This window comes from Stegostoma tigrinum, chromosome 13, assembly GCF_030684315.1.
Source record: "Stegostoma tigrinum isolate sSteTig4 chromosome 13, sSteTig4.hap1, whole genome shotgun sequence".
NCBI lineage: Eukaryota > Metazoa > Chordata > Chondrichthyes > Orectolobiformes > Stegostomatidae > Stegostoma > Stegostoma tigrinum.
In genome coordinates, this window is record NC_081366.1 from 62,807,240 (window position 1) to 62,831,395 (window position 24,156).

The following is a 24,156-nucleotide window of genomic DNA, read 5'->3' on the forward strand; positions in this document are numbered from 1 at the left end:
ATGCTTTGTCAGAGGAGATGGTGGAAGCAGATGCATTAGCAGCATTCAGGAAGCATCTGAGCAAATACATAGACAGGGAATAAGGGACACGGATCCTGTAAGTGAAAACACTTGTCGTATGGAAGGGCAATATGTGTTGTCGCAGGCTTGGAGAGCTGAAAGGCCAGGTTCTGTGCTGTATTGTTCTTTGTTCTGTCAGGTTTAAAATCAGACAAATATCCAGAGCTGGATGAAATTTATTCCAGGTTGTTAAGTGACGCAAGGGAGGAAATAACAAGGGAGCGTGTTTTTTATTTATAAAGCGATTTGATTCCTCTCTGACCACAGGAGAGGTGGTAGAGGACAATCAATGTTGTGCCGTTCCTCAGCATCGGAAGTCCCACGACATCAGGTTATGGTCCAACAAGTTTATTTGAAATCACACGCTTTTGGAACCTGATGCTCTGAAAACTTGGTGTCATGTCACTTCTGACTTTGTCCACCCCAGCCTAACACTGGCAACTTCACGTCGTGGGTACTGTTTTTCAGCCAGAGAGAAGGGAATAAACCAGGAAACTACAAACTGGCCCTTCTAAACTCAGTGGTGGGGAACTATTGGAAACAGTTTGGAGGGGCAGAATTAATCTGCATTCGGAGGCAGCTGTTAATCAAGAACAGTCAGCATAGTTTTGTGAAAGGGAGGTCATGTCTGACCAACTTGACTGAATTCCTTGATGATGTAAATAGGAGTGTAGATGAGGGCAATGTTTTTGATGTAGTTTCCTTGGACTTCAAGGCTTTTGATAGGTCTTCCAAAGGAGAGAGATAGCAATGGTCAGAGCCTGTGGAATCTAAGGAAATTTGGCAAATTGGATACACAATTGCCTGAGTGGAGGAAGCTGATGGTTGAGGGGTGTTTTTCTAATAGGAAGTCTGTATCTAACGTGGCCTCATAGAAGTTAATGAGGGGGCTCTTGCTGTTTGTGGTTTATCTAAATAATTTAGACCTGTTAGGAAGGTTGACCAGTAAGTTCACAGATGCTCCAAAAATTGTTTGGGTGGTAAATAGTTAGGAAGCTGGCCTTAGATTATTGGAGGATATAAACGGTTGGTTGAATGGGCTGATTAGTGGAAAATGGAGTTCAGTTTGGAAAAATGTGCAGTGAATCACTTGAGCAGGACAAACAAGGTAAGGAAATGCATGATGAATAGAAAGACCCTGGGAATCACTGAGGTTCAGAGGGACTTTGGTGTGCATGTACACCAGTCCCTTAAGGTATCAAGACATGTGGATAAAGTGGTGAAGAAGGCATATGGTATACTTGCCTTTATTAGTTGAGGCATAGAATTTAAGAGCAGGAAGGTTATGCTGGTACAATGGAAAACATCGGTTTAGGCCACAGCTAGAGTATTATGTTCAGTTCTGGAATCCAGGTGATATGTGGATGTGATTGCACTGGAGAGGGCACAGAAGAGATTTACCAGGTTATTGCCTCGGCTGGAGACTTTTGTATGAAAAGAGTTGTACAGGCTGGGTTGTTTTCCTTGGAGTAGAGAAGATTGAGCGAGGAGCTTAATTGAGATGTTTAAAATGGAGTGGTATAGCTAGGGAGACAGGAAGAAACATTTCCCCGTTGGAAGGGATCAGTGAATGGGGGCATACGTTTAAGGAGAGGGGCAGAAGATTTTGAGGAAATATGAGGAAAAGTTCCTGGTGAAAGATTAGATTCCCTGTGGTGTGGAAACAGGCCCTTCAGCCCAACAAGTCCACACCGACCCTTGGAGCATCCCATCCAGAACCATCCCCCTATAACCCACACACTCCTGAACACTATGGGCAATTTAGCATGGCCAATCCACCTAGCCTGCACCATCTTTGGACTGTGGGAGGAAACCAGAGCATCTGAAGGAAACCCATGCAGACATGGGGAGCATGTGCAAACTCCGCACAGACAATCGCCCGAGGCTGGAATCGAACCCGGGTTCCTGAGGCTGCAGTGCTAATCACTGAGCCACCGTGTTAAAAATCTAGAACTTGCTGCTTGTAAGGGTGATAGAGGCAGAAACCCTCAGAACATCTAACAAGTGTTCTTTTGTATATTTACAGTGCCAAGGCTGTCAAGGCTATGGGCCATGTGCTGGAAAATGGGTTTAGAATAGTTACATTGTTTTTGACTGATGCAAATGTGATGAGCCAAGGACATTTTTTTCTCTGTGCTGGAGATCTCCATGACTGTATGACACTGCTACTGAACCACAAGCGTCAACACACAAATGTCACTTCTTCACTGAGTTGTCAGCGCAGTTTTTCTTTTCCAGATTACATCTTTTCAAAATTCTACTTTTTTAAAGCTCCCGTTCATACACTTTCAGACACTGGTCTGGGACAGGTGGGACTTCAACTTGGAACTTCTAGCTTAAAGGTGGGGACACCATCATTACACCACAAGACATTTTATAGGTATTTTTGATCAACTTGTTCAGAGACATTATTCCAGATTTATTAATTCTGTCAGCATTGACATTACATTAAGTCACTGTCTCCCCCCATCTCTGGAGTTTCCTTTTATTTGTGTTGTAGTTAGTATCCCAATCTATCATGTGACAGACTTGCCTGATGAGGAGTGGATGATTTCTTTCTGATTCAAGTGTTTTCCCATTATTGCCACACTGTCTCTGTCAATTTCCTCACCAAGTTAATTATTTACAGTCTGTTTAATGAGGTGCAACATTAGCTCCCAGTGTCTAGTCAGGCACTTCATCTGGACTTCCAGAAGGCAATGGTGAAATAACATAACATCACATCGATAGATCCCTGTCAACTACTGAAGTCAGCTGTTCAAGATCTGACTGCTGAGGGAGGTCCCCTGGCATGCTTTTGCACTTGACAGTTTTTCTGGTTATTTCTGACAAAATGTGCAGCTTCCGAACAGGATGTGATTCTGTATAAACCACGGCTTCCTGCATAGAATATCCTGTAGCTGCAGGAGGCCAAAGTAAACAGCTGACTGATTGATAGACCGGGTCAACGTGCAAGTCCCAGACAGCCCAATTGAGGGTGGCATGTTGAGCTGGGCAGCAGGCATTGGGTTGTCCAGTGGTCTGGTTTGGAAAGGGTAGCAGACAATGTGCTGGGCAGGAGGCATTGGACTTGTCAGTGTGCTGAACTGGGCAGCAGCGAGTAGACGGTAGACATTGTGCTGGGCTGGACAGCAGTCAAATTGTCTCTACCAGTTGACATTCTGAACAGTAGACAATTGGTCAGTCAGTGGTCGAGGCTGTGCAGAGAAGAGTGAGCTGAGCAGCAGGCTGTGTGTCAGTGAATATAGGTGCTTTTTTCGGGTAGTTGCTGAAACTATTCACAAAGGAAAATCTCAGACTTTTAAAAATTGATGAATTTTGTAGTCTGAGTCTGTATAACACCATACCACTGATGAAGTTCCAGAAAACTGCAGGGTGGCTGACGTTGCTCCATTGTTAAATAAAGGTCGCAAAGACAGAACAGGGAACGAGAGATCTGTGAGACTGACATCAGTGGTAGGCAAGTTATTGGAGAGGATAGTCAAGGTTTGATTAGGGAGGGTCAGCATGGATTTGTGCATGGGAAGTCATGTCTGATGAATCTTCTGGGAACAAACAAGAGATCCTGTACTCCCGGATGGCATGTTGCCTCCCAGGTGCCAGGGTCAGGGATGTCTTGGATAAAGTCTAATGGGGAGGGTGAGGAGCCAGAAATCGTGGTACACATCTGTAACAATGACATACCTAGAGAAAAGCGATGAGAACCTGAGAAGTGAATATAAGTAGTTAGGTTGGAAGCTAAAAAGCAGGGTGAGCAGAGTAGTAATTTCAGGATTACTACGGTGCCACGAACTAGTGTGGTTAGGAGTAGAGACCAAATACAGCTGAACACATGGCTACAGAGCTGGTATAGGAGGGAGGGCTTCAGATATGTGAATCATTAGGATACCTTCTGGGGAAGGTGAAACTTGTACAAGGACAGGTTGCACCTGAACTGGAGGGGCATCTATATCCTGTGCAGGAGGTTTGCTAGAGCTCTTTGGGAGGATTTTAAATTAGTTTGACAGGGGGATGGGAACCAGAGCTATGGATCAGAGGATGGGGTAGCTGGTGTACAGGCAAGAGAGTCTGAGGAAGGATAGACAGTTGAAAGGGCCAAGTTGCAGTCAGTGCAGTAGGTTCAAGTATGACTATTTGAACACAAGAAGTGTCAGGAATAAGGTTGATGAACTTTGATCATGGATCAGGAACTTGGAACTGTCATGCTGTGGCCATTACAGAGACTTGAATAACATGGGCAAGAATGGTTGTTGGATGTTCCAGGGCTTAAGTGTTTCAAAAGAGATAGAAGGGAGGTAAAAGAGGTGGGGGAGTGGCATTGCTAATCGGGGATAGTATTACAGCTGCAGAAATAAAGGCCGTTTAAGAGGGTTTGTCTACTGAGTAAGTATGGGTTGAAATCAGAAACAGGAAAGGAGCAGTCACTTTATTGGGAGTTGTCTATACACCCCCCCCCCCCTCCCCCAATAGCAACAGAGACACTGAGGAACAGATTGGGAGGCAGATTTTGGAAAGGTGCAGAAGTAATAGGGTTGTTGTCATGGGTGCTTTACATGGGACTTCAACTTCCCTAAAATTAACTGGAACCTCTGAAGTGGAAACAGTTGAGATGGAGCAGATTTTATCGGGTGTGTGCAGGAAGGATTTCTGACTCGTTATGTGGATAGGCTGACTAGAGGGGACACCATATTGAATTTGGTGCTGGCCAATGAACTAGGCCAGATATCAGATCTCTGTGAGAGAGCATCTCGGTGATAGTGTTCACAACTCTCTGACCTTTACTATCATCATGGAGAAGGATAGGAGCAGATGATATGGGAAAGTATTTAACTGGGAGAGGGGGAATTACAATACTATTAGGCAAGAAATGCAGGGCATAAATTAGGAACAGATGTTCACCAGGAAATGCACAACTGAAATGTGGAGGTTGTTTACGGAGCATTTGCTGTGAGTGCTAGATAGGTTTGTCCCACTGAGTCAAGGAAAGAGTGGTAAGGTGAAGGAACCTTGGATGACAAGACATGTGGAATATCTCTTCAAGATGAAGAAGGAAACTTACTTAAGGCTGTGGAAACAAGGAACAGACAGGGCTCTAGAGGGCAACAAGGCAGCTAGGAAGGAACTGAAGAATGGACTTAGGAAAGCTAGAAGTGGGTATGAAAAGCTTTGGCGGGTAGGATTAAGGAAAATCCCAAGGTGTTCTATGCTTATGTGAGGAATAAGAGGATGGCCAGAGTGAAGCTAGGGCCATTTAGGGATAGTGGAGGGGACTTGTGCATGGAGTTGGAAGAGGTAAGAGAGGTCCTTAATGAATACATTGCTTCAGTATTCACTAGTGAGCAGGACCTTGACATTTTGAGGACAGCATGAAACCGGCTGATATGCTCGAACAGGTTGATGTTAGGATGGAGGATGTGCTAGAAATTTTGAAAAACATGGGGATAGATAAGTCCCCTGGCTGAGACAGAATATAAGCAAGATTGCTACTGGAAGTAGTGGAAAAAATTGCTACGCCTTTGGTGACAATCTTTGTGTCCTTGGTGTCCACTGGAATAGTACCAGATGATTGGAGGGTGACAAATGTTATTCCCTTGTTTAAGAAAGGGAACAGGGATAATCCTGGAATTAAAGAACAGTCAGTCTTATGTCTGTGATGGGCAAATTATTGGAGAGGATTCTGAGAGATAGTATTTATGATTATATGGAAAAGCACAATTTTATTAGAAATAATAAGCATGGCTTTAAGGGCTGGTCATGCCTCACAAGCCTTATTGAGTTCTTTGAGGATGTGACAAAACTCATTGCTGAAGGTAGAGCAGTGGATGTGGTGTATGTATATTTTAGCAAGGCATTTGATAAGGTTCCTCATGGTAGGCTCATTCAGAAAGTAAGGCAGCATGGGATTCAGTAAAATTTGGCTGTCTGGATACAGAATTGGCTGTCTTAGACAGGGTGGTAGTAGATGGAAAGTATTCAGCCTAGAGCTCAGTGACCGGTGGTGTTCTGCAAGGATCTGTTCTGGACCTCTGCTCTTTGATCTTTATAAATGACTTGGATGAGGAAGTGGAAGTCTGGGTTAGTAAGTTTGCTGATGACACTAAGGTTGGTGGAGTTGTGGATAGTGTGGTGGGCTGAAGTAGGTTGCAATGGGACATTGACAGGATGCAGAGCTGGGCAAAGAAGGGGCAGATGGAATTCAACACAAAAAAGTGTGAAGTGATTCATTTTGGAATGTCGTATTTGGATGTTGGATGTAGAATACAGGGTTAACGGCAAGAATCTTTGCAGTGTGGAGGAACAGAAGGATGATGGGGCCCACCCCTACCCATGCTTTCATTAATACGTTACTGCTTGATGGGTGAGTAGCTGCTTGTAGGTTTTCTGACTAGATAACTGTATATATCCAATCTCCCCTTCAGTACAAGCTGGTCCATTTGGTTCCCCATCAGTTTAGCAGCCTGCTTCACTAATGTGGCAAACAGCTTTATGTCAGGCAGTGCCCTCACTGTCTGTGCACACTTCTGTTGCTCCTTCTTCACTGGAAGGCAAGAAGCATTAAACCACACCAGCATGAGTACATGAGTACAATGATCAAAGTCCCTGTAATGATTGACATAGAGGAAGATGTGAATCCCCAGAGCTGCAGTTATCCATGTGCATAACCTTCAAGAATAAGGGCTGAGGGAAGTTGAGAGAGAAAGGCTTCTGAATGTAAGGGCTGTGTGGCCAGAATGCTGATGGAAAACAATAAATGTCTAATGATATTTGTTTGATATTTGTGTGAAGTGTTTGTCCCAAAGACATACTTTCTGGATATGTTCTTATCCAATGCAAAGCTGTGTGACCTGTATGTTCACCTAGTAGTGAACTCAGGCCAATGAACATGTGGTGAGCTGAGGGACCTTGACCTTAACCTCCAGGGTGAGGAAGGTGACATTGTGTCCTTACAGGGAATAGGAGTAACACCCAGGGAGTGTTCTCTCAGGACACTCCAGAGGCTCTATAAAGCTTTGGTTAGACCGCACTTGGAATACTGCGTCCAGTTCTGGTGGCCGTATTATAGGAAAGATGTGGATGCTTTGGAGAGGGTTCAGAGGAGGTTTACCAGGATGCTGCCTGGACTGGAGGGCTTATCTTATGAAGAGAGGTTGACTGAGCTTGGTCTCTTTTCATTGGAGAAAAGGAGGAGGAGAGGGGACCTAATTGAGGTATACAAGATAATGAGAGGCATAGATAGAGTTGATAGCCAGAGACTATTTCCCAGGGCAGAAATGGCTAGCACGAGGGGTCATAGTTTTAAGCTGGTTGGTGGAAAGTATAGAGGGGATGTCAGAGGCGGGTTCTTTACACAGAGAGTTGTGAGAGCATGGAATGCGTTGCCAGCAGCAGTTGTGGAAGCAAGGTCATTGGGGTCATTTAAGAGACTGCTGGACATGCATATGGTCACAGAAATTTGAGGGTGCATACGTGAGGATCAATGGTCGGCACAACATTGTGGGCTGAAGGGCCTGTTCTGTGCTGTACTGTTCTATGTTCTATGTTCTATGTCGTAGATCCCTCAAATTTACCACCCAAGTTACTAGGGTTGTTAAGAAGGCATATGGTATTGGCTTTCATTCGCAGGGGAATTGAGTTTAAGAGCCGTGAGGTTATGCTGCAGCTCTGTAAAACTCTGGTTAGACCACACTTGGAATATTGTGTTCAGTTCTGGTTGCGTCATTTATAGGAAAGATGGGGAAGCTTTAAAGAGGGCACAAAGGAGATTTACCAGGACACTGCCTGGACTAGGGGGCAGGTCTTGTGAGGAAAGGTTGAGGGAGCTCCAGCCTCCTTCATTAGAGTGAAGGAGGATGAGAGGTGACTTGATAGAGGTGTACAAGATGATGAAGGACATTGATAGAGTGGATAGCCAGAGACCTTTTCCCAGGGTGGAAATGACTGTTACGAGAGGGCATAATTTAAAGTGATTGGTGGGGAGGTGTCAGAAGTAGGTTCTTCAGAGTGGTGGGTGCATGGAATGCGCTGCCAGCAGCGGTAGTGGAGTCAGATACCTTAGGGACATCTGAGCGACTCTTAGAAAGGCACATGGATGATAGTAAAATGTAGGGCTTGCAGGGTGGTTTGATCTCAGAGTAGCAAAATAGGTTGGCACAGCATTGTGGGCCGAAGGGCCTGAAACATTCTATGTTTACCTTATTTTGTCGAAGAGGCAACCAAGAGGATAGATGAGGGTAAGGCAGTGGATGTTGTCTGTATAGACTTTAGGAGTGCTGTTGACAAGGTCTTGCATGGTAGTCGAGTCATGAAGGTCAATTTGCATGGAATCCAGGGAGATCTAGCTAATTCGATTCAAAATTAGCTCAGTGGTAGGAAGCATGGGGTGATGCTTGAAGGTTCTTTCTCAAACTGGAGACCTGTGACCACTGGTGTGCTACAGAGGTTGGTGTTAGGACCTTTTGTTATTTGTTAGTTACATAAATGGTCTGCATGTGAACGTATAAGGCATGATTTTATAAGTTTGTAGATGGTTCAAAATTAGGAGGTATCGTTGATTTAGTGAAAAAGGTTATCAAAAATTGCAGAGGAAATCTTGATCAGATGGTGAAGTGGGCTGAGGACTCTCAAATGCAATTCAAAACAGACAAGTGTGAGGTGTTGCACTTTGGAAAGTCACATGAAGGTCGGACTTGTACTGCACATAAGGTCCTGAAGAATGGTGTGGAACAGAGGGATCTAGGGACATCACAAGTAGACAAGGTGGTGAAGAAGGCATTTAACATGCTGGCCATCATCTGTTGAGGCATTGGGTGTAGGAGTTGGGGCTTTATATTACAGTTGTATAAGTTGTTGGTGAATTAAACTGTGAAATATGTGAAGAAGACTTATGAAGGTGTTGACAACATTAATGGGCCTGAGATAAATGGAGGATGGCCAGGAGAGGGCTTTATTCCTTATATTGTAGGAGTATGAGGGGTGACCTTATTGAGGTGTATTTAAAAACATGAGAGGCATTGATAGAATACATGCTTGGTCTTTTTCATATGAATGAGGAATTGAAGACTATAGGCCATAGGTTTAAGGTGAGAGGATGAAGATTTAAGAACCACCTAAGGGGCACCTTCTTCAGGCAGAGAGTGGTGTGTATGTGGAATGAGTTTCCAGGGAAAGTTTGACCTAGGTGCAATAGCAACATCTAAACATTTGGATAGATGCATGGATGGGAAGGGTTTAGAGGGATATGGACCAAATGTAGGCAATTGGAACTCTAAGAGTGGGACCATGGTCATCACGGACCAGTTTGGCCTGAAGTCTCTGTTTCCATGCTGTATTACTCTATGGCCTGGATGATTTGACAATTCACCTGGTCCTCTGGACGAAACAACTTCCTTGTTTGCTTTGGCTGTTCTTGACTTGATGTGTTGGTTTTCAGGCCTGATGTTTTCATGTTGGTTTCCCTCTGGTTTATGTGTGGATGTAGTCTGTGCACAGTGGGACTGCTGATGTATGTGATAGACAATATATACATGTTAACTATAAAACAGAAGCAGAAGTAGACCATTGGTACCTTGAGCCTGCTCAGCAATCTTGTAAGAAAGCTTGCCTCATGCAGCAGCGGCTGCCTTGTTTTCAGCGGCAGCAGCACAAGCCAGGGGCCGAGGGGAAGGCAAGGTTTTCAGTTGCTCTTCAGCGGGATTCCGGGAGAGAGTGCAAGGGCAGCTGGGAAGGTAAGCTTTTGTTATAAAAGTTGTACCTCGCATGAATGCGGCATTCAGTTGTTCGGTGGAGGAGGAGTCCCAGAGCAGGCACAAGTTGTCGGGTTGGTAATGGTTGTCTTTCTCACAAATTAGGGAAGTAACTAAAACCTGAGACTGATACCTGGGAGCAAGTCGGAAGGCAAAGCTGGAGTCTGTTTGAGTATATGATGGAGTAAACTTACTGGTGCAGAGAACACTGTGAAACTTAAAATAAGACAAACTAATTTTAAATAATTAAGTAGAGATGGTAGGCCAGGTGATGTGTTGTAGCTGTATGATGTGGGAACTGATGCCATTGAGAATGGCAGTGACCACACCTGCAGCAAGTGTTTGCTTGAGGAGCTCCAGCTCAAAATTGATGAGCTGGAATTTGCATTCCAAACACTTCAGCACATCCGGGAGGGGGAGAAATACCTGGATGCTATGTTCCAGGAGTTAGTCCACTAGGTGTGACTGCCTAAAGTTGATTCAATCGGCGGGCAGGGACAGCAGTGTGTGACTGTGAGTGAGGCAGGTAGAGGGACCCTGCAGATGGGAACACAGGAGCCACAGGCACGAGGCACTTCCACCCTGTGTGGATGAGGGACAGGGCTGCAGGAAGGATGAGCCAACTGACAATGGCACCATGGTCCAGGAGGCCATTCAAGAGGGGGAAACAAAAAGACAGATAGTAGTTGCAGGGGATTCCATCATCGGGGGACAGACTGTACCCTTTGCAAGCAGGATGGAGTATCCCACATGGTGTGTTGCCTGCCAATTTGCACTTGCCTTGGGCAATAAGGGTGTGAGACAGCTCTGACCGGCTTGAGAGGATACTAGAGAGGGAAGAGGAGGGCTCAGTTGTTGTGGTCCGCATATACCAATAACATAGACAGGACTAGGGAAAAAAGACCTGTTTTGGGATTATTAAAAGCTAGGAACAAAATTTTAATAAAACTGGTCTTCAAGGATCATGACCTCTGGATTGCTGCCCACGTCATGTGCAGATTGGTGTAGGTAGGCGAGGGTCAGGGAAGTAAACATGTGGCTAAGAGTGGTGTGGGGGGAAAAAGGGTTTCCTTTTCATGCAGTACTGGCATCAATTCTGGGACAGGAGGGATCTATACTGCTGGGATGGACTCTACCTGAACAGGACCAGGTCCAGTGTTCCAGCGAAAACGGTAAATAGAGGGGTTAAAAGGACTTTTAAACTAGTAAGTAGGGGGGGAAGGGAGAAGTGAGTGTAGAGGGAGAATAACAATAAATGGAAGGCAAGGTAGCAGGTGACGAGGAAGCTTCAACTCCATTGAAAATTTGGAAAAAAGTTGAAGGGAGGAGAACTCGAGCTGTTAGTGATGGAGATAATAGGACCCAGAAAGAAGGTGCAAAAACTGGCATAAAGGCACTTGATCTGAATACTCGGAGCATTCGAAACAAAGTGGATGAGCTGACGGTGCAAATCATGGCAAATGGGTATGATATAGTGGCCATTACAGAGGCATGGTTACAGGATGGTCATCACCTGGGAGTTAAGTATCCAGGGGAATCCAACTGTTCAGAAGGATGGGCAGGAAGGTAAGGGAGGTGGTCTTGTTCTGATTTTTTTTTTTAAGGATGATATCAGCGCGGTAGTGACAGATGATATAGGTTCTACTGAACAAAAGGTTGAATTCATTTGGGTGGAAACTAGGAATAGCAGGGAGGAGAAGTCACTGATGATAGGTGTGGTCTATAGGCCACCAAATAATGACCTTGTGGTGGGCCGGGCAATAAACAAAGAAATAGCTAATGCATGTAAAATTGGTTCAGTAATTATCATGGGGGATTTTAATCTACATATTGATTGGTCAAACCAGGTCGGTCATGGCAGCCTTGAAGAGGGGTTCATAGAATACATTCACAATAATTTCCTTAAACAATATTTAATGTTACTTACGAGGGAGCAAGCTATCCTTTTTGATTCAGCAGAGAGCAGTGGGAGCCGGGCAGAAGTGAGGTCGGAGCAGAGACGCAGTTGAGAAGGTAAGTGACCGTTATTTAAACACTTACCTCGAAGCCCCAGGTCCTACACAGTAGGGCCTCCCTCCCCCTCTAACCTAATTAAAAGTCCACAGACTCGCAGCAGGAGTGTCGATCAGAGGCCTACAGGTGGGTGAGTCTCTGCTTTAAAGATTAGCAAACACCTACCTTGACTGGCAGAGCCCTCCATTCCTGTTCCAGCAGCAGAAAGAGTGGGAGCTCTAACCGAGAAGGACTCTCGTGTGTTGTTAAGGTAAGGCTTTTCAATTTATATCATTGCGTATTGTGTAATTGATTAAAAGTTTAATTGCTTAATTGAAAGAGTGTAGCAGAGAAGTACTAGAATGCATTTAATACATAAATTGTAAAAGTTAACTAAATAAGTAATGGCTGGACAAGTGATGTGCTGTAGCTGTATGATGTGGGAGCTAGCTAATACCATTGTGAATGGCAGCGACCACATCTGCAGCAAGTGTTGGTTGCTGGAAGAACTCTGGATCAGAGTAAATGATCTAGAATCTGAGTTTAAAACTCTGTGGCACATCTGGGAAGGGGAGTTACCTGGACACTTTGTTTCAGGAGGCAGTCACACCCGGTAGATTAAATAACTCAAATTCAGAAAGTGTTCAGGGACAAGGTGTGACTGGAAGTGAGGCAGGTAGGGGGATTCAGAGTTCAGGAGTGCAGGAGCCTCAGCCCTTGACCTTTACCAACAAGTATGAGATTCTTGCTCCCTGTACGGATGAGGAAAAAGAGTGTGGACAGGATGAGCCAGCTGACCACGGCACCATGGTGCAGAAGGCCATTCAAGAGGGGGGAGCAAAAAGACAGGTAGTTGTTTTAGGGGATTCTATTATTAGGGGGACAGATATGATCCTATGCAAGCCAGATCGGGAGTACCGTATGGTGTGTTGCCTGCCCAGTGCCAGGGTGCGGGACATCTCCGACCGGGTTGAAAGGATATTGGAGCGGGAGGATCCAGTTGTTGTGGTCCACGTTGGGACTAACAACATAGGCAAAGCTAGGGTAGAGGATCTGTTCAGGGATTATGAAGCACTAGGAAAGAAATTGAAGTACAGGTCCTCAAGGGTCATAACATAGAACATAGAACATAGAACAGTACAGTACAGTCATAATCTCCGGATTACTCCCTGAGCCACGTGCTAATTGGCACAGGGAAAAGAAAGTTAGGGAAGTAAACACGTGGCTAAGGGATTGGTGTGGGAAAGAGGGATTCCACTTCATGTGGCATTGGCATCAGTTTTGGAACCGGGGGATCTGTACCGTTGGGACGGTCTCCACCTGAACCGATCTAGAACCAGTGTTCTAGCGAAAAGGGTAAGTAGGGTGGTCAGTAGGACTTTAAACTTCTGAGTCAGGGGGAAGGAAAAGTGAAAGAGACAGGGAGTATGGAGTTAAATGGAAAGATAAGCAGCAAGATAGTATGTGTACAGGTGGATTTAAGCTTGAGGCAGACTATGAATACAGCAAAAAGGAAGGATAGCTTAAGACATCTTGGGATTTCCAACCTCTCTCATAATGATAAGAAAGCATCAAGGCTCTTTATCTAAATGCTCGTAGTATTCGCAACAAGGTAGATGAATTAACAGCACAAATCCTCTTGAATAATTCTGATGTGGTAGGCATCACAGAGACATGCTTGCAGGGAGTTCAGGACTGGCAGTTAAACATCCAAGGATTCACAACATATTGAAAAGACAGGGAGGTGGGCAGAGGGGGTGGGGTTGCCTTGTTAGTTAAGAATGAAATTAAATCTATGGCACTGAATGACATAGGGTCAGAAGATGTGGAGTCTGTGGGGGTGGAATTGAGGAACCACAAAGGCAAAAAAACTATAATGGGAGTTATGTACAGACCTCTTAACAGTGATCAGGACCAGGGGCGCAAGATGCACCGAGAAATAGATAGGGCATGTCAGAAAGGCAAGGTCACGGTGATCATAGGGGACTTCAATATGCAGGTGGATTGGGTGAATAATGTTGCCTGTGGATCCAACGAAAAGGAATTCATGGAATGTTTGCAGGATGGCTTTTTGGAACAGCTTGTGATGGAGCCCATAAGGGAGCAGGCTATTCTGGACTTAGTGCTATGTAATGAGCCAGACTTTATAAAAGACCTTTAAAGTAAGGGAACACTTAGGAGGCAGCGATCATATTATGGTAGAGTTCAGTCTGCAGTTTGAAAGAGAAGGCAAAATCGGATGTAATGGTATTACAGCCAAACAGATCCTAATTTTAAAACTGCCCTGTTAGAGTTCTGTTCTCACTCACAAGACAAGACATCCTTTCTACATTTACTTTGTCAAGACCATTCAGGATCTTAGAAGCTTCAATCAAGCCAAATTGTGACATACATCCCAGTCTGTGTAATCTCTCCTCATAAGACAACCCACTCATTCCATGTATCAATCTAGTAAACTATCTCTGACCTGTCTTCCATGCATGTACGTCTTTCCTTCAGTAACTAGACCCAACTTGTACATGGCATTTCAGACATGATCTCACCAATAAGAGAAACAAAGTTGCAGGAAAAGTTCAGATCTGGCAGCATCTGTGAAGGAGAAAACAGAGTTAACGTTTCGTGTCCAGTGATGCTTCCTTGGAAATGACGGTAGTTGGGAAATGTCTGTTTATATGCAGAAAATAGGGAGGTGGATGGGATAGGGAGTAAATGATGTGATAGGGCCCAGAAGACAGTTGGACAGACAAAGGAGTTGCTAACGATCAGGCTGGGAGGGTGAATAGTTGTAAATGGGGACTGTTATTGACTAACAACAGGGGATGTGTAGTGGCAGGCTATATGTTAACAAGGTCTGGTGTGTGGGATAAGAGGCTGGGAAAAGGGAGAGTTTGGGCCCCAAAATTATTGAACACAATGTTGAGTCTGGAGGGCTGTGGAGTCCCCAAGTGGAAAATGAGGTGTTGTTCTTCTAGCTTGCATTGGGCTTCACTGGAACACTGTAGCAAGCCAGAGGCAGAGATGTTGGCCGTGGAGCAGGGTGGTATGTTGAAGGGGCAGGCAATGGGTAGTTCAGGGTCTCTTTTGTAATCAGGACATAGCTCTTCTGCGAAGCGATCGCCAAGTCTCCGCTTTGTTTCCCAAAGTAGAGGAAACCATACTGTGAGCAATGAATGCAGAAGACTAGATTCTGGGAAGTGCACATGAAGTATTGCTTCACCTGGAAGGTATGTTTGGGCCCTTGGATACTAGGGAGGGTGGAGGTCAGTGGGCAGGTGTTGCACCTTCACCGGATACAGGGGAAGGTGCCATAGGGCTGTGGGAAGATGTTGGGGTGAAGGAAGTGTGAGCTGTCCTGGCGGGAAAGATCCCTGTGGAAGGTGGACGAGGGAGGAGAGGGGAATGTGTGTCTGGTGGTAGCATCTTGCTGGAGGTGGAGAAGTGGATCACCAGATGCCATTACCCCCACCTCTAGCAGCCATCATTCCTGAGGAAGGGTCACTGGAACCGAAATGTTAACTGTTTTCTCCTTCACAGATGCTGCCAGACCTTCTGAGCTTTTCTAGCAACTTTGTTTTTGTTCCTGATTTACAGCATCTTGGTGAGACCATATAAATACCAATGTCTTGAATAACCAATACATAACTTCCTAACTTTTATGCTCCATTTCTCCCATCATAAAGGATCCTTTTAGTCATCCTGATTTACTTGCAGAACTGCATATTTTTTTATGACTGATACACCAGAATATCTGACTCCATTTACACCTCCAGAATATGCAGTCGTTCTGTTTAATTGATGCTCTGCTTTGTCATCCTTCTAAATGACTTCTCATTTATCCACATTATACTCTGTGCCAGACTTTTGCTCACTTACTGAAGAACCTATTAATTTATCTGTTGCCTTGTCACCCCCAATCCAGAAAGTTTCACTGTGCCACTTCCCTTGTGATTGTAATTTCATGAAATTCAGCTATTCTTCCCACTTCCTGATTCACAGCTGTTACTAGAATGTGTTTTTTTAATTCATTTGAGATGTGGGCGTCATTGGTTGGCCAGCATTTCTTGCCCATCCATAGTTGCCTTTGAGAAGGTGCTGTTGAGCTACCTTCTTGAACCATTGCAGTCCACCAGCTGTAGATTGACCCACATTGCCATTAGGGAGGGAATTCCAGGATTTTGACCCAGCGACAGTGAAGGAATAGTGATATATTTCCAAGTCAGGATGGTGAGTGGCTTGGAGGGGAACTTGAAGGTGGTGGTATTCCCTTGTACCTGCTACCCTTGTCTATCCAGTTGGAAGTGGTCATGCGTTTGGAAGGTGCTGTCTAAGGATCTTTGAATTTCTGCATTGCATCTTGTAAATAGTACGTACTGCAGCTACTGAGTGGTGGAGAGAGTGGATGCGTGTGAATCAAGTGGGTTACTTTGTCCTGGATGGTGTCAAGCTTTTTGTGTTGCTGGGGCTGTACTCATCCAGGCAAGTGGGGAGTATTTCCATCACACTCCTGACTTGTGCCTTGTAGATGATGGACAGGCTTTGAGGAATCAGGAGGTGAGTTAATTGCCACAGTATTTCTAGCTTCTGACCTGCCCTTTTTAGCTACTGTTTGTGGTGAGTCCACCGTCCATAATAACCCCCAGTATATTGATAGTGGGGATTTCAATTATTGTAACCCCATTGAATGTCAAGGGGTCGTGTTAAATGGACTCTTATTGGTGATGGTCATTGCCTGGCATTTGTGTGGTGCGAATGTCACTCGGCACCTGTCAGCCCAAGCCTGGATATTGCCCAGATTTTGTTCCATTTTGAACATGGACTGCTTCAGTATCTGAGGAGTGAGGAATTGTGCTGAAGTCTGTGCAATCATCAGCGAACACCCCCACCCCTGACCTTATGATGGAGGGAAGGTCATTGATGAAGCTGAAGATGGCTGAGCCTAGAATGCTAACCTAAGGAACTCCTGCAGAGATGATTGACCTCCAACAGCCACAACCATCTTCCTATGTGTCAGATATGACTGCACCAAGGGAAAGTTTGCCCCTGATACCCATCGATTCCACTTCTGCTAGGGCTCCTTGATGCTACACCTGTTGAAAGCAGCCTTGATGTCAAGGGCTGTCACTTTCACCTCTCCTGGAATTCAGTTCTTTTGCCCATATTTGAACCAAGGTGGTAATGAGGTCAGGTGCTAGGTGGCCCTGGCAGAACCCAAACTGGGCATCCCTGAGTAGGTGCTGCTTGATAGCACTGTTGATGACCTCTTCCATCACTCTACTGATGATTGAGAGTAGACTGGGGCGGTAATTGGCTGGTTTGGATTTATCCTGCATGTTGTGTACAGGATATACTTAGGCAATTTCCCATTTTTTTTTCCAGTTAGATTCTAGCATTGTAACTGTACTCTAACAGCTTGCCTAGGGGCCAGCAAATTCTGGAGCACAAGTCTTCGGTACTATTGCCGGAATGTCGTCAGGGCCTGTAGCCTTCGCAGTAAGCAGTGTCTCTGACCATTTCTTGATATCACGTGGACTGAATTAAATTAGCTCAAGACTGGTATCTGTAATGCTGGGGACCACTGGAGGAGGCTGAGATGGATCATCCACTAGGCACTTCTGGCTGAGGATTGCTGCGAATGCTTCAGCTGTATCTTTTGCACTGATTTGCTGGGCTCTTACGTCATTGAGAAGGGGAATATTTGTGGAACCGCCTCCTCCAGTGAGTTATTTAATTGCCCACCACCATTCACAATTGGATGAGGCAGGACTGCAGAGCTTAGATCTGATCTGTTGATTGTGGGATCACTTAGCGCTTCCATCACTTTTTTGCTTTCACTGTTTTGGCATGCAAGTATGGCTTCACCAGGTTGATGCCACCTCTTCAAGTATGCCGGGTGCAGCTCCTGGCATGCACTGTTGCATTCTCCATTGAACCAGGGTTGATCCTCTGGCTTGATGGTAATGTTGATTTTGGGGGATATGCTGGACCATGAGGCTACAGATTATGCTGGAGTACAGTTCTACTGTTGTTGATGACCCACAGCACTTCATGAATGCCCAGCTTTTGAGTTGCTAGATCTGTGTTAAGTCAGTCCCATTTAGTACTGTAATAGTGGCACATAAGAGCAAACCATACAGTAAATGGAAAAGTCCTGGGGAAAATTGATGTACAGAGATATCTGGGTGTTCAGTCCATTATTCCCTGAAGGTGGTTACACAGGTCAATAGAGTGGTCAAGAAGGCATACCTTCGTCGGACGGGGTATTGAGTACAAGAGTTGGCAGGTCACGTTACAGTTGTATAAGACTTTGGTTCGGCCACATTTAGAGAACTGCGTATAGTTCTGGTCGCCATATTACCAAAAGGATGTGGATGCTTTGGAGAGGGTGCAGAGGAGGTTCACCAGGATGTAGCCTGGTATGGAGGGCACTAGCTATGAAGAAAGGTTGAGTAGATTCGGATTATTTTCATTAGAAAGACGGAGATTGAGGCGGGGGGTGGGGGGGGGGGGGGTCCCTGATTGAGGTCTACAAAATCATGAGGAGTGTAGACAGGGTGGATAGCAAGAAGCTTTTCCCCAGAGTGGGGGACTCGATTACTAGGGGTCATGAGTTCAAAGTGAGAGGAGGAAAATTTATGGGAGATATGCATGGAAAGTTCTTTACGCAGAGGGTGGTGGGTGCCTGGAACACGTTGCCAGTGGAGGTGGTAGATGCAGACACGATAGTGTCTTTTAAGATGTATCTGGACAGGTACATGGATGGGCAGGGAGCAAAGGCATACAGACATTTAGAAAATAGATGACAGGTTTAGACAGAGGATCTCAATCGGCGCAGACATGAGAGCCGAAGGTCCTGTTCCTGTGCTGTAATTTTTTGTTCTTTACAACAAGATGGAAGCTTTTCTCAATGTGAAGGCAAGACTTCATCTCCATAAGGATTGTGCGGTAGTCACTCTTACCGATACTGTCATAGACAGATGCAACTGCAGCTGGCAGATTGGTAAGGATTAGGTCAAGTTTTTTTTTCTCCCTTGTTGGTTCCCTCGTCACCTGCTGCAGACCCAGTCTAGCAGCTATGTCCTTCAGAAGCTGATCAGTCTGATCTGTGGTGCTGCTGCTGCTGAGCCACTGTCCGTGGTTGACATTGAAACCTCCAACCTAGAGTACATGTTGTGCCCTTGCCATCCTTTGTGCTTTCTCCAAGTGCTGTTCAACATGCAGCACTGATTCATCAGCTGAGGGAGGATGGTACATGATGATCAGTGGGCGATTTACTTGCCCATGATACCATGAGACTTCATTGGGTCAGGAGTCAATGTTGAGGACTCCTGGAGCAACACTTCTGACTGTGTACCACTGTACCACTATCTCTGCTGGCTCTGTCCTGCTAGTGGGACAGTGGTATACTGTTTTCATTTATACACTTTTTATGTATCATCTATCATGACTCGAGCAAAATACTTATTCATTTTATTTGCAATTTCCTTCTTATCTACTACTATCTTCTTTCACTACAGGGGCAGCACTCACTTTACTTAACCTTTTTTGCATTTTAATTGCCTGTGGATACTCTTGCTATTTATTTTTCATATTTCATAGTATCATACAGTATAGAAGAGGCCCTTTCTCTATATTTGAGTCTGTACCACCATTTCTACCCATACTTCTCCCTCATCCCAGCAGTAGGCCCATAGCCTTTAATCATAGTCTGTACAATGTGGATGCAGGCCATTTGGCCCCTCGAATTCACATTAACCCTGAAAAGACCATTCCACTCCATACCATAACCCTGCATCTCCCATGGCTAGGAAACCGGAGCACCCAGACGAAACCCAAGCAGACACAGGGAGAATCTGCAAACATCAGGCGGTTGCCTGAGGCTGGAATTTAACCAGGGCCCCTGGCACTGTGAAGCAGCAGTGCTAACCACTGACCTGCTGCTTTTCCAATAGCCTTGAATGTTTATGATGCTTGAAGTGCTCACCCAAGTACTTGATAAAAGATTAAAGGTTTCCCACTTTGAGCTGTGCTCCCGGCTGTGCATTCCAGAGCCCTGTTGGTTAGGGGAGAAAAAAATTCTCAATTCCACTCAGGCCTGCTGATTTCCCCTTTAAAAGTGTGCTCACTTGTTCTTGACCCTTCAACTGAGCAGAACAGTTGCTTACTTTTCACCTTGTCCTGCCTCTTATACATTTCTTTTCTAGTGAGTGTTCTTTATACTCTAATTTCTTTCGCCTGATTGACTAAGATTAAAAGGCCAATCTCAATATTCTGGCCTGTCACCTGACCTGCCAGTCATCTTAGTGCAGTTGTGTGCTTTTTGTTTTAAGTTTGTTGCTTTCCTTAACTGCTGTAGTTTACCATGGATGGTGGTTTCCTTTTTGATATTCTTTGTGCTAGGAACATAGTTATCCTGAAATAGCCCCTTAACTGAGTAGCACTGTGTCTACATTGATCTATTCCCTAACTTAGTATGTTTGTGCACTTCATGCTAGTTCAGTTTATTGAACCCATATATTTTACAGTTATTTAGATTTGATATATACCATTTGAAACTGAAACTGTATAATTCAGTCCTGTTGTGGTTGCTGGTATCTTTACTCAGTCATTAATTGATCCTGTCACATTACACCAAACCAAGTCTAATGTGACACATTTTCTAGTTGGTTCCAGAATATGCAGCTCTTAGAAACGCTGATTATTTTCTATGGCCTCTTCAAGCCACTATTACCAATTTATATATAGTTTAAAGCTCCCCATAATAATTATTATTGGAGTTTTAATTATTTAATAATATTCACTTTCCCAACAGCTTGCACACCATGCTAAAACTTAAGATTAGAAAAAAACCTGAACCACTTACAAGAGACTCCCCAAATACAGCTAGACACTTCCACCGAAGTAAAGAATAATGAATTTAAATCAGCTCAGATGAACCAAGTTCACTTCGTCAGCTTGCCTTGGAGCCCTAACCTACCAATTCCTCTTAGTAATGCTGACTGCATGTCTCAGGATTGTCATTTTTAACTACTCCTCCTCTTAGTGATGCTGCTTCCTGCCTCTGAGACCTTCCATGAGGAGGAGCAGGAAAAGTAAAACCATTCTTATGTACATGGTGGGGAAAAGCCACGATGCTCTGTTTTCCCCAATTCGTGCTTAAACATGTCCCAAAAGAACAGGCCATTTGATTTTTTTCCTAATCTATTCAGCTCTGACCTTTCAAAATTCCTGGGTTTTGAGAGCAGTCCCCTCAGACTTGAAGTTGCCACTGGTTAAACACCACTTTTCCAGAAAGACAGGAGAGAGAATTCTGGCAATATAGATACGTTAAACTCTTACCAACCATTTGGGAAAAGGCTGATATTATAACTCAGCCATAACTGTAAAAAATCAAAGCGAATAGAGCAAGTTTCTTTTGCTCCTTTAAATATATAAATAGGAAGAGAGAACTAATAAGACAAGGGAGTATTTGATGAATGATAGGACACTGAAGGTCAGAGGGATCTTGGAATACTTGTCCACAGATCCCTTAAAATGGCAGAACAGGCAAATAGGGTAGTTTAAAAGGTGTATGGGATGCTTGCCTTTACCACCTGTGGTGTAGATTGTAAGATCAGTGTGGTTTTGTTGGAGTTGTACAGGACTTTGGTTAGGCCACAGCTGGAGTACTGTGTGCAATTCTAGTCACCACACTATAGGAATAATGTGATTGCATTGCAGAAGGTGCAGTGAGAAGATTTACCAAGATGTTGTTTGGGATGGAGCATTTCAAGTACGAAGAGAGGCTGCATACGCTGGGGTTGCTTTCTTTTAGATCAGAAGATTTGAGGTGGTGGGGAAGCCTCAGACAGTTGTACAATGTTATGGGAGTCATGGACAGTATGGATTGAAAGCAGCCATTGCCTTTTATCAAAGAGTCAAGAGCAAGAGGCACACTTTTTTGGATAAAGTGAAAGGTAGGAAGTTTAGAAGAATTCGAAGAAAATGTTTTTAACCAGAGGATGGGCCTCCAGAATGCACTGGCTGAGAGGATAGTGAGGGGGACCCAGTAGAATCATGTATTTAGATTTCCAAAAGTCATTCAACTGTGCATGTGCTGCTTAATAAGAGCCTAGAATGTTGGAAATAGTATATGATCATAGATATGGGATTGGTTAACCAATAGAGAGAGTTGAGACAAGAGGGACACATTTAGATTGGCAACCTGTAGCTAATCCAGATTAACTTGTGGGTGCCAAAAGAATCAGTGCCACAAATAATTACCACACTTCTAATGACTTGGATGAGGAAATGAATGGCGTACCACCAGGCTTGTGAATGATGCAAAAAAAAACAGGTGGGAAAGCAATGGTGAGGACAATGGGAATGGATTACAAAGCTAAAACAATACAAGGCACTTGTCAGACCATACCTAGAACAGTTTTGATAATCTTACGTAAGGAAAAATATAATGACATTCGGAGTAAGTTCACTAGACCGATACAGGACATAGAAGTACTGTTTAATAAGAAGTTAAGTTGGGCTTGAATTCATGGGGCTTAGAAGAATGAGAGGCAACTTTATTCAAACGTACAAAATTGTTGGGGAACATGACTGGGTTAATGTAGAAATGTTATGTCCCTTTTGTGAGACCAGAGGACAAAATTTCAGAATAAAATTTGGCTCATTTTCCTAGGTAATGAGGAATTGCTTCTCGAAGGATAGGAAATCTGTAGAATTCTTCACCAGGGCTGTGCTGTTCATTGGTGGAGCAGTGATAATAAGTTGTTTTCTGTTGTGCCTTCTGATTTTATGGTTTCAACAAGTCGAAATGAGGGGTGGCACAGTGACTGTGGTTAGCACTTGCCTCACAGCTCCAGGGACCAGTGTTTGATTCCAGCCTCGGCTGACTGTCCGTGAGGAATTTGTATATTTTTCCTCTATGTGGGTTTCCTCCATGTACTCCGGTTTCCTCCCGCAGTCCAAGGATGTGCAGGTTTGGTCGATTGGGCAATTTAGCATAGCCATTGTGTCTCAGGATGTGCAGATTAGATGGATTAGCCTTGCATAGTTACAGGGTTGGGGGAGGGGGGGGTTGGTGGTGGGATGCTCTTTAAATGGTCCAAGTAGACTCAATGGGCTGAGTAGCCTGCTTCCACACTATGATTCGAACCGAGACACAACAGATCACTCAATTGATACTCCAAATTCCACTCCGTCCACCAACGCTCAGTGTGTACTATCTACAAGATGCACTGCAACTGCCAAACCCACAATCACTTCCATCTAGAAGGACATCACCAGAAATGTAAGGCTACCACCATAGGCAAAGTTTGATGGGAAAAGTATGCCATTCCATCACTGTCAAAGGGTCAAAATCCTGGAGCTCCCAGAAGTAAATTAAAAAAAAAAGGTTTAGTGGAGTGTGAGATTCCCCATCAGGTTCTGTGTCATGCATATGGTGTCTTCCAGTAGAATTCGACAGTTTGTATAGCTGAACTGGTAGTATTTTTGCTTTTTTTAGCTGGTTTATTTGCCCAGGTACATTGTTGTGGTTATTGTACCGGAGTAATTTATTCACTGAGCAGTGAATTGTAGATTTGTTATGATCAGTTGAGTGAGTTGCTCTAATCTTGAATTGATTGCTTCTCCTCATAGAGAAAGACTATAAGAGTCTTTGTGATGAACAGCCTATTGGGAGGCTACTGTTCCGCCAATTCTGTGAGACCCGGTCAGAGTTATATCACTGTGTGCAGTTCCTAGATGCCATGGTAAGTGTTTCTGCTGGAACCGACAACTGTTGGAACCAATGACTCTGTCCCATTGTATGCTGCCAGCACTTGTATTGCTCTCCATGTGGCTGTTGTGTGTGTGTGTGTGTCTGTCCGCCCGCAGGGGGGAGGGGGGAGAGAGGGGCGAGAGAGAGAGAGAGAGAGAGGGGCGAGAGAGAGAGAGAGAGAGAGAGGGGCGAGAGAGAGAGAGGGGCGAGAGAGAGAGAGAGAGAGGGGCGAGAGAGAGAGAGAGAGGGGCGAGAGAGAGAGAGAGAGGGGCGAGAGAGAGAGAGAGAGGGGAGAGAGGGGCGAGAGAGGGGCGAGAGAGGGGCGAGAGAGGGGCGAGAGAGAGGGAGAGAGGGGCGAGAGAGAGAGAGAGGGGCGAGAGAGAGAGAGAGGGGCGAGAGAGGGGCGAGAGAGAGGGGAGAGAGGGGCGAGAGAGAGGGGAGAGAGGGGCGGGAGAGAGGGGCGAGAGAGAGAGAGAGGGGCGAGAGAGAGAGAGAGGGGCGAGAGAGAGAGAGGGGCGAGAGAGAGAGAGAGGGGCGAGAGAGAGAGAGGGGCGAGAGAGGGGCGAGAGAGAGAGAGAGGGGCGAGAGAGGGGCGAGAGAGAGAGG

General features: G+C 44.9%; 1 protein-coding gene across 2 annotated transcripts in view; it reads left to right on the forward strand.

The window, feature by feature from the left end:
* grk6 (G protein-coupled receptor kinase 6) overlaps positions 1–24,156 on the forward strand; it is a 52,346-nt gene that overhangs the window by 5,543 nt on the left and 22,647 nt on the right. For both annotated transcript variants that reach the window (XM_059650758.1, XM_059650759.1), the window contains exon 3: positions 23,430–23,542. In XM_059650758.1, the coding sequence (XP_059506741.1) occupies positions 23,430–23,542 (113 nt within the window). The remainder of the gene's footprint in view (positions 1–23,429; positions 23,543–24,156) is intronic.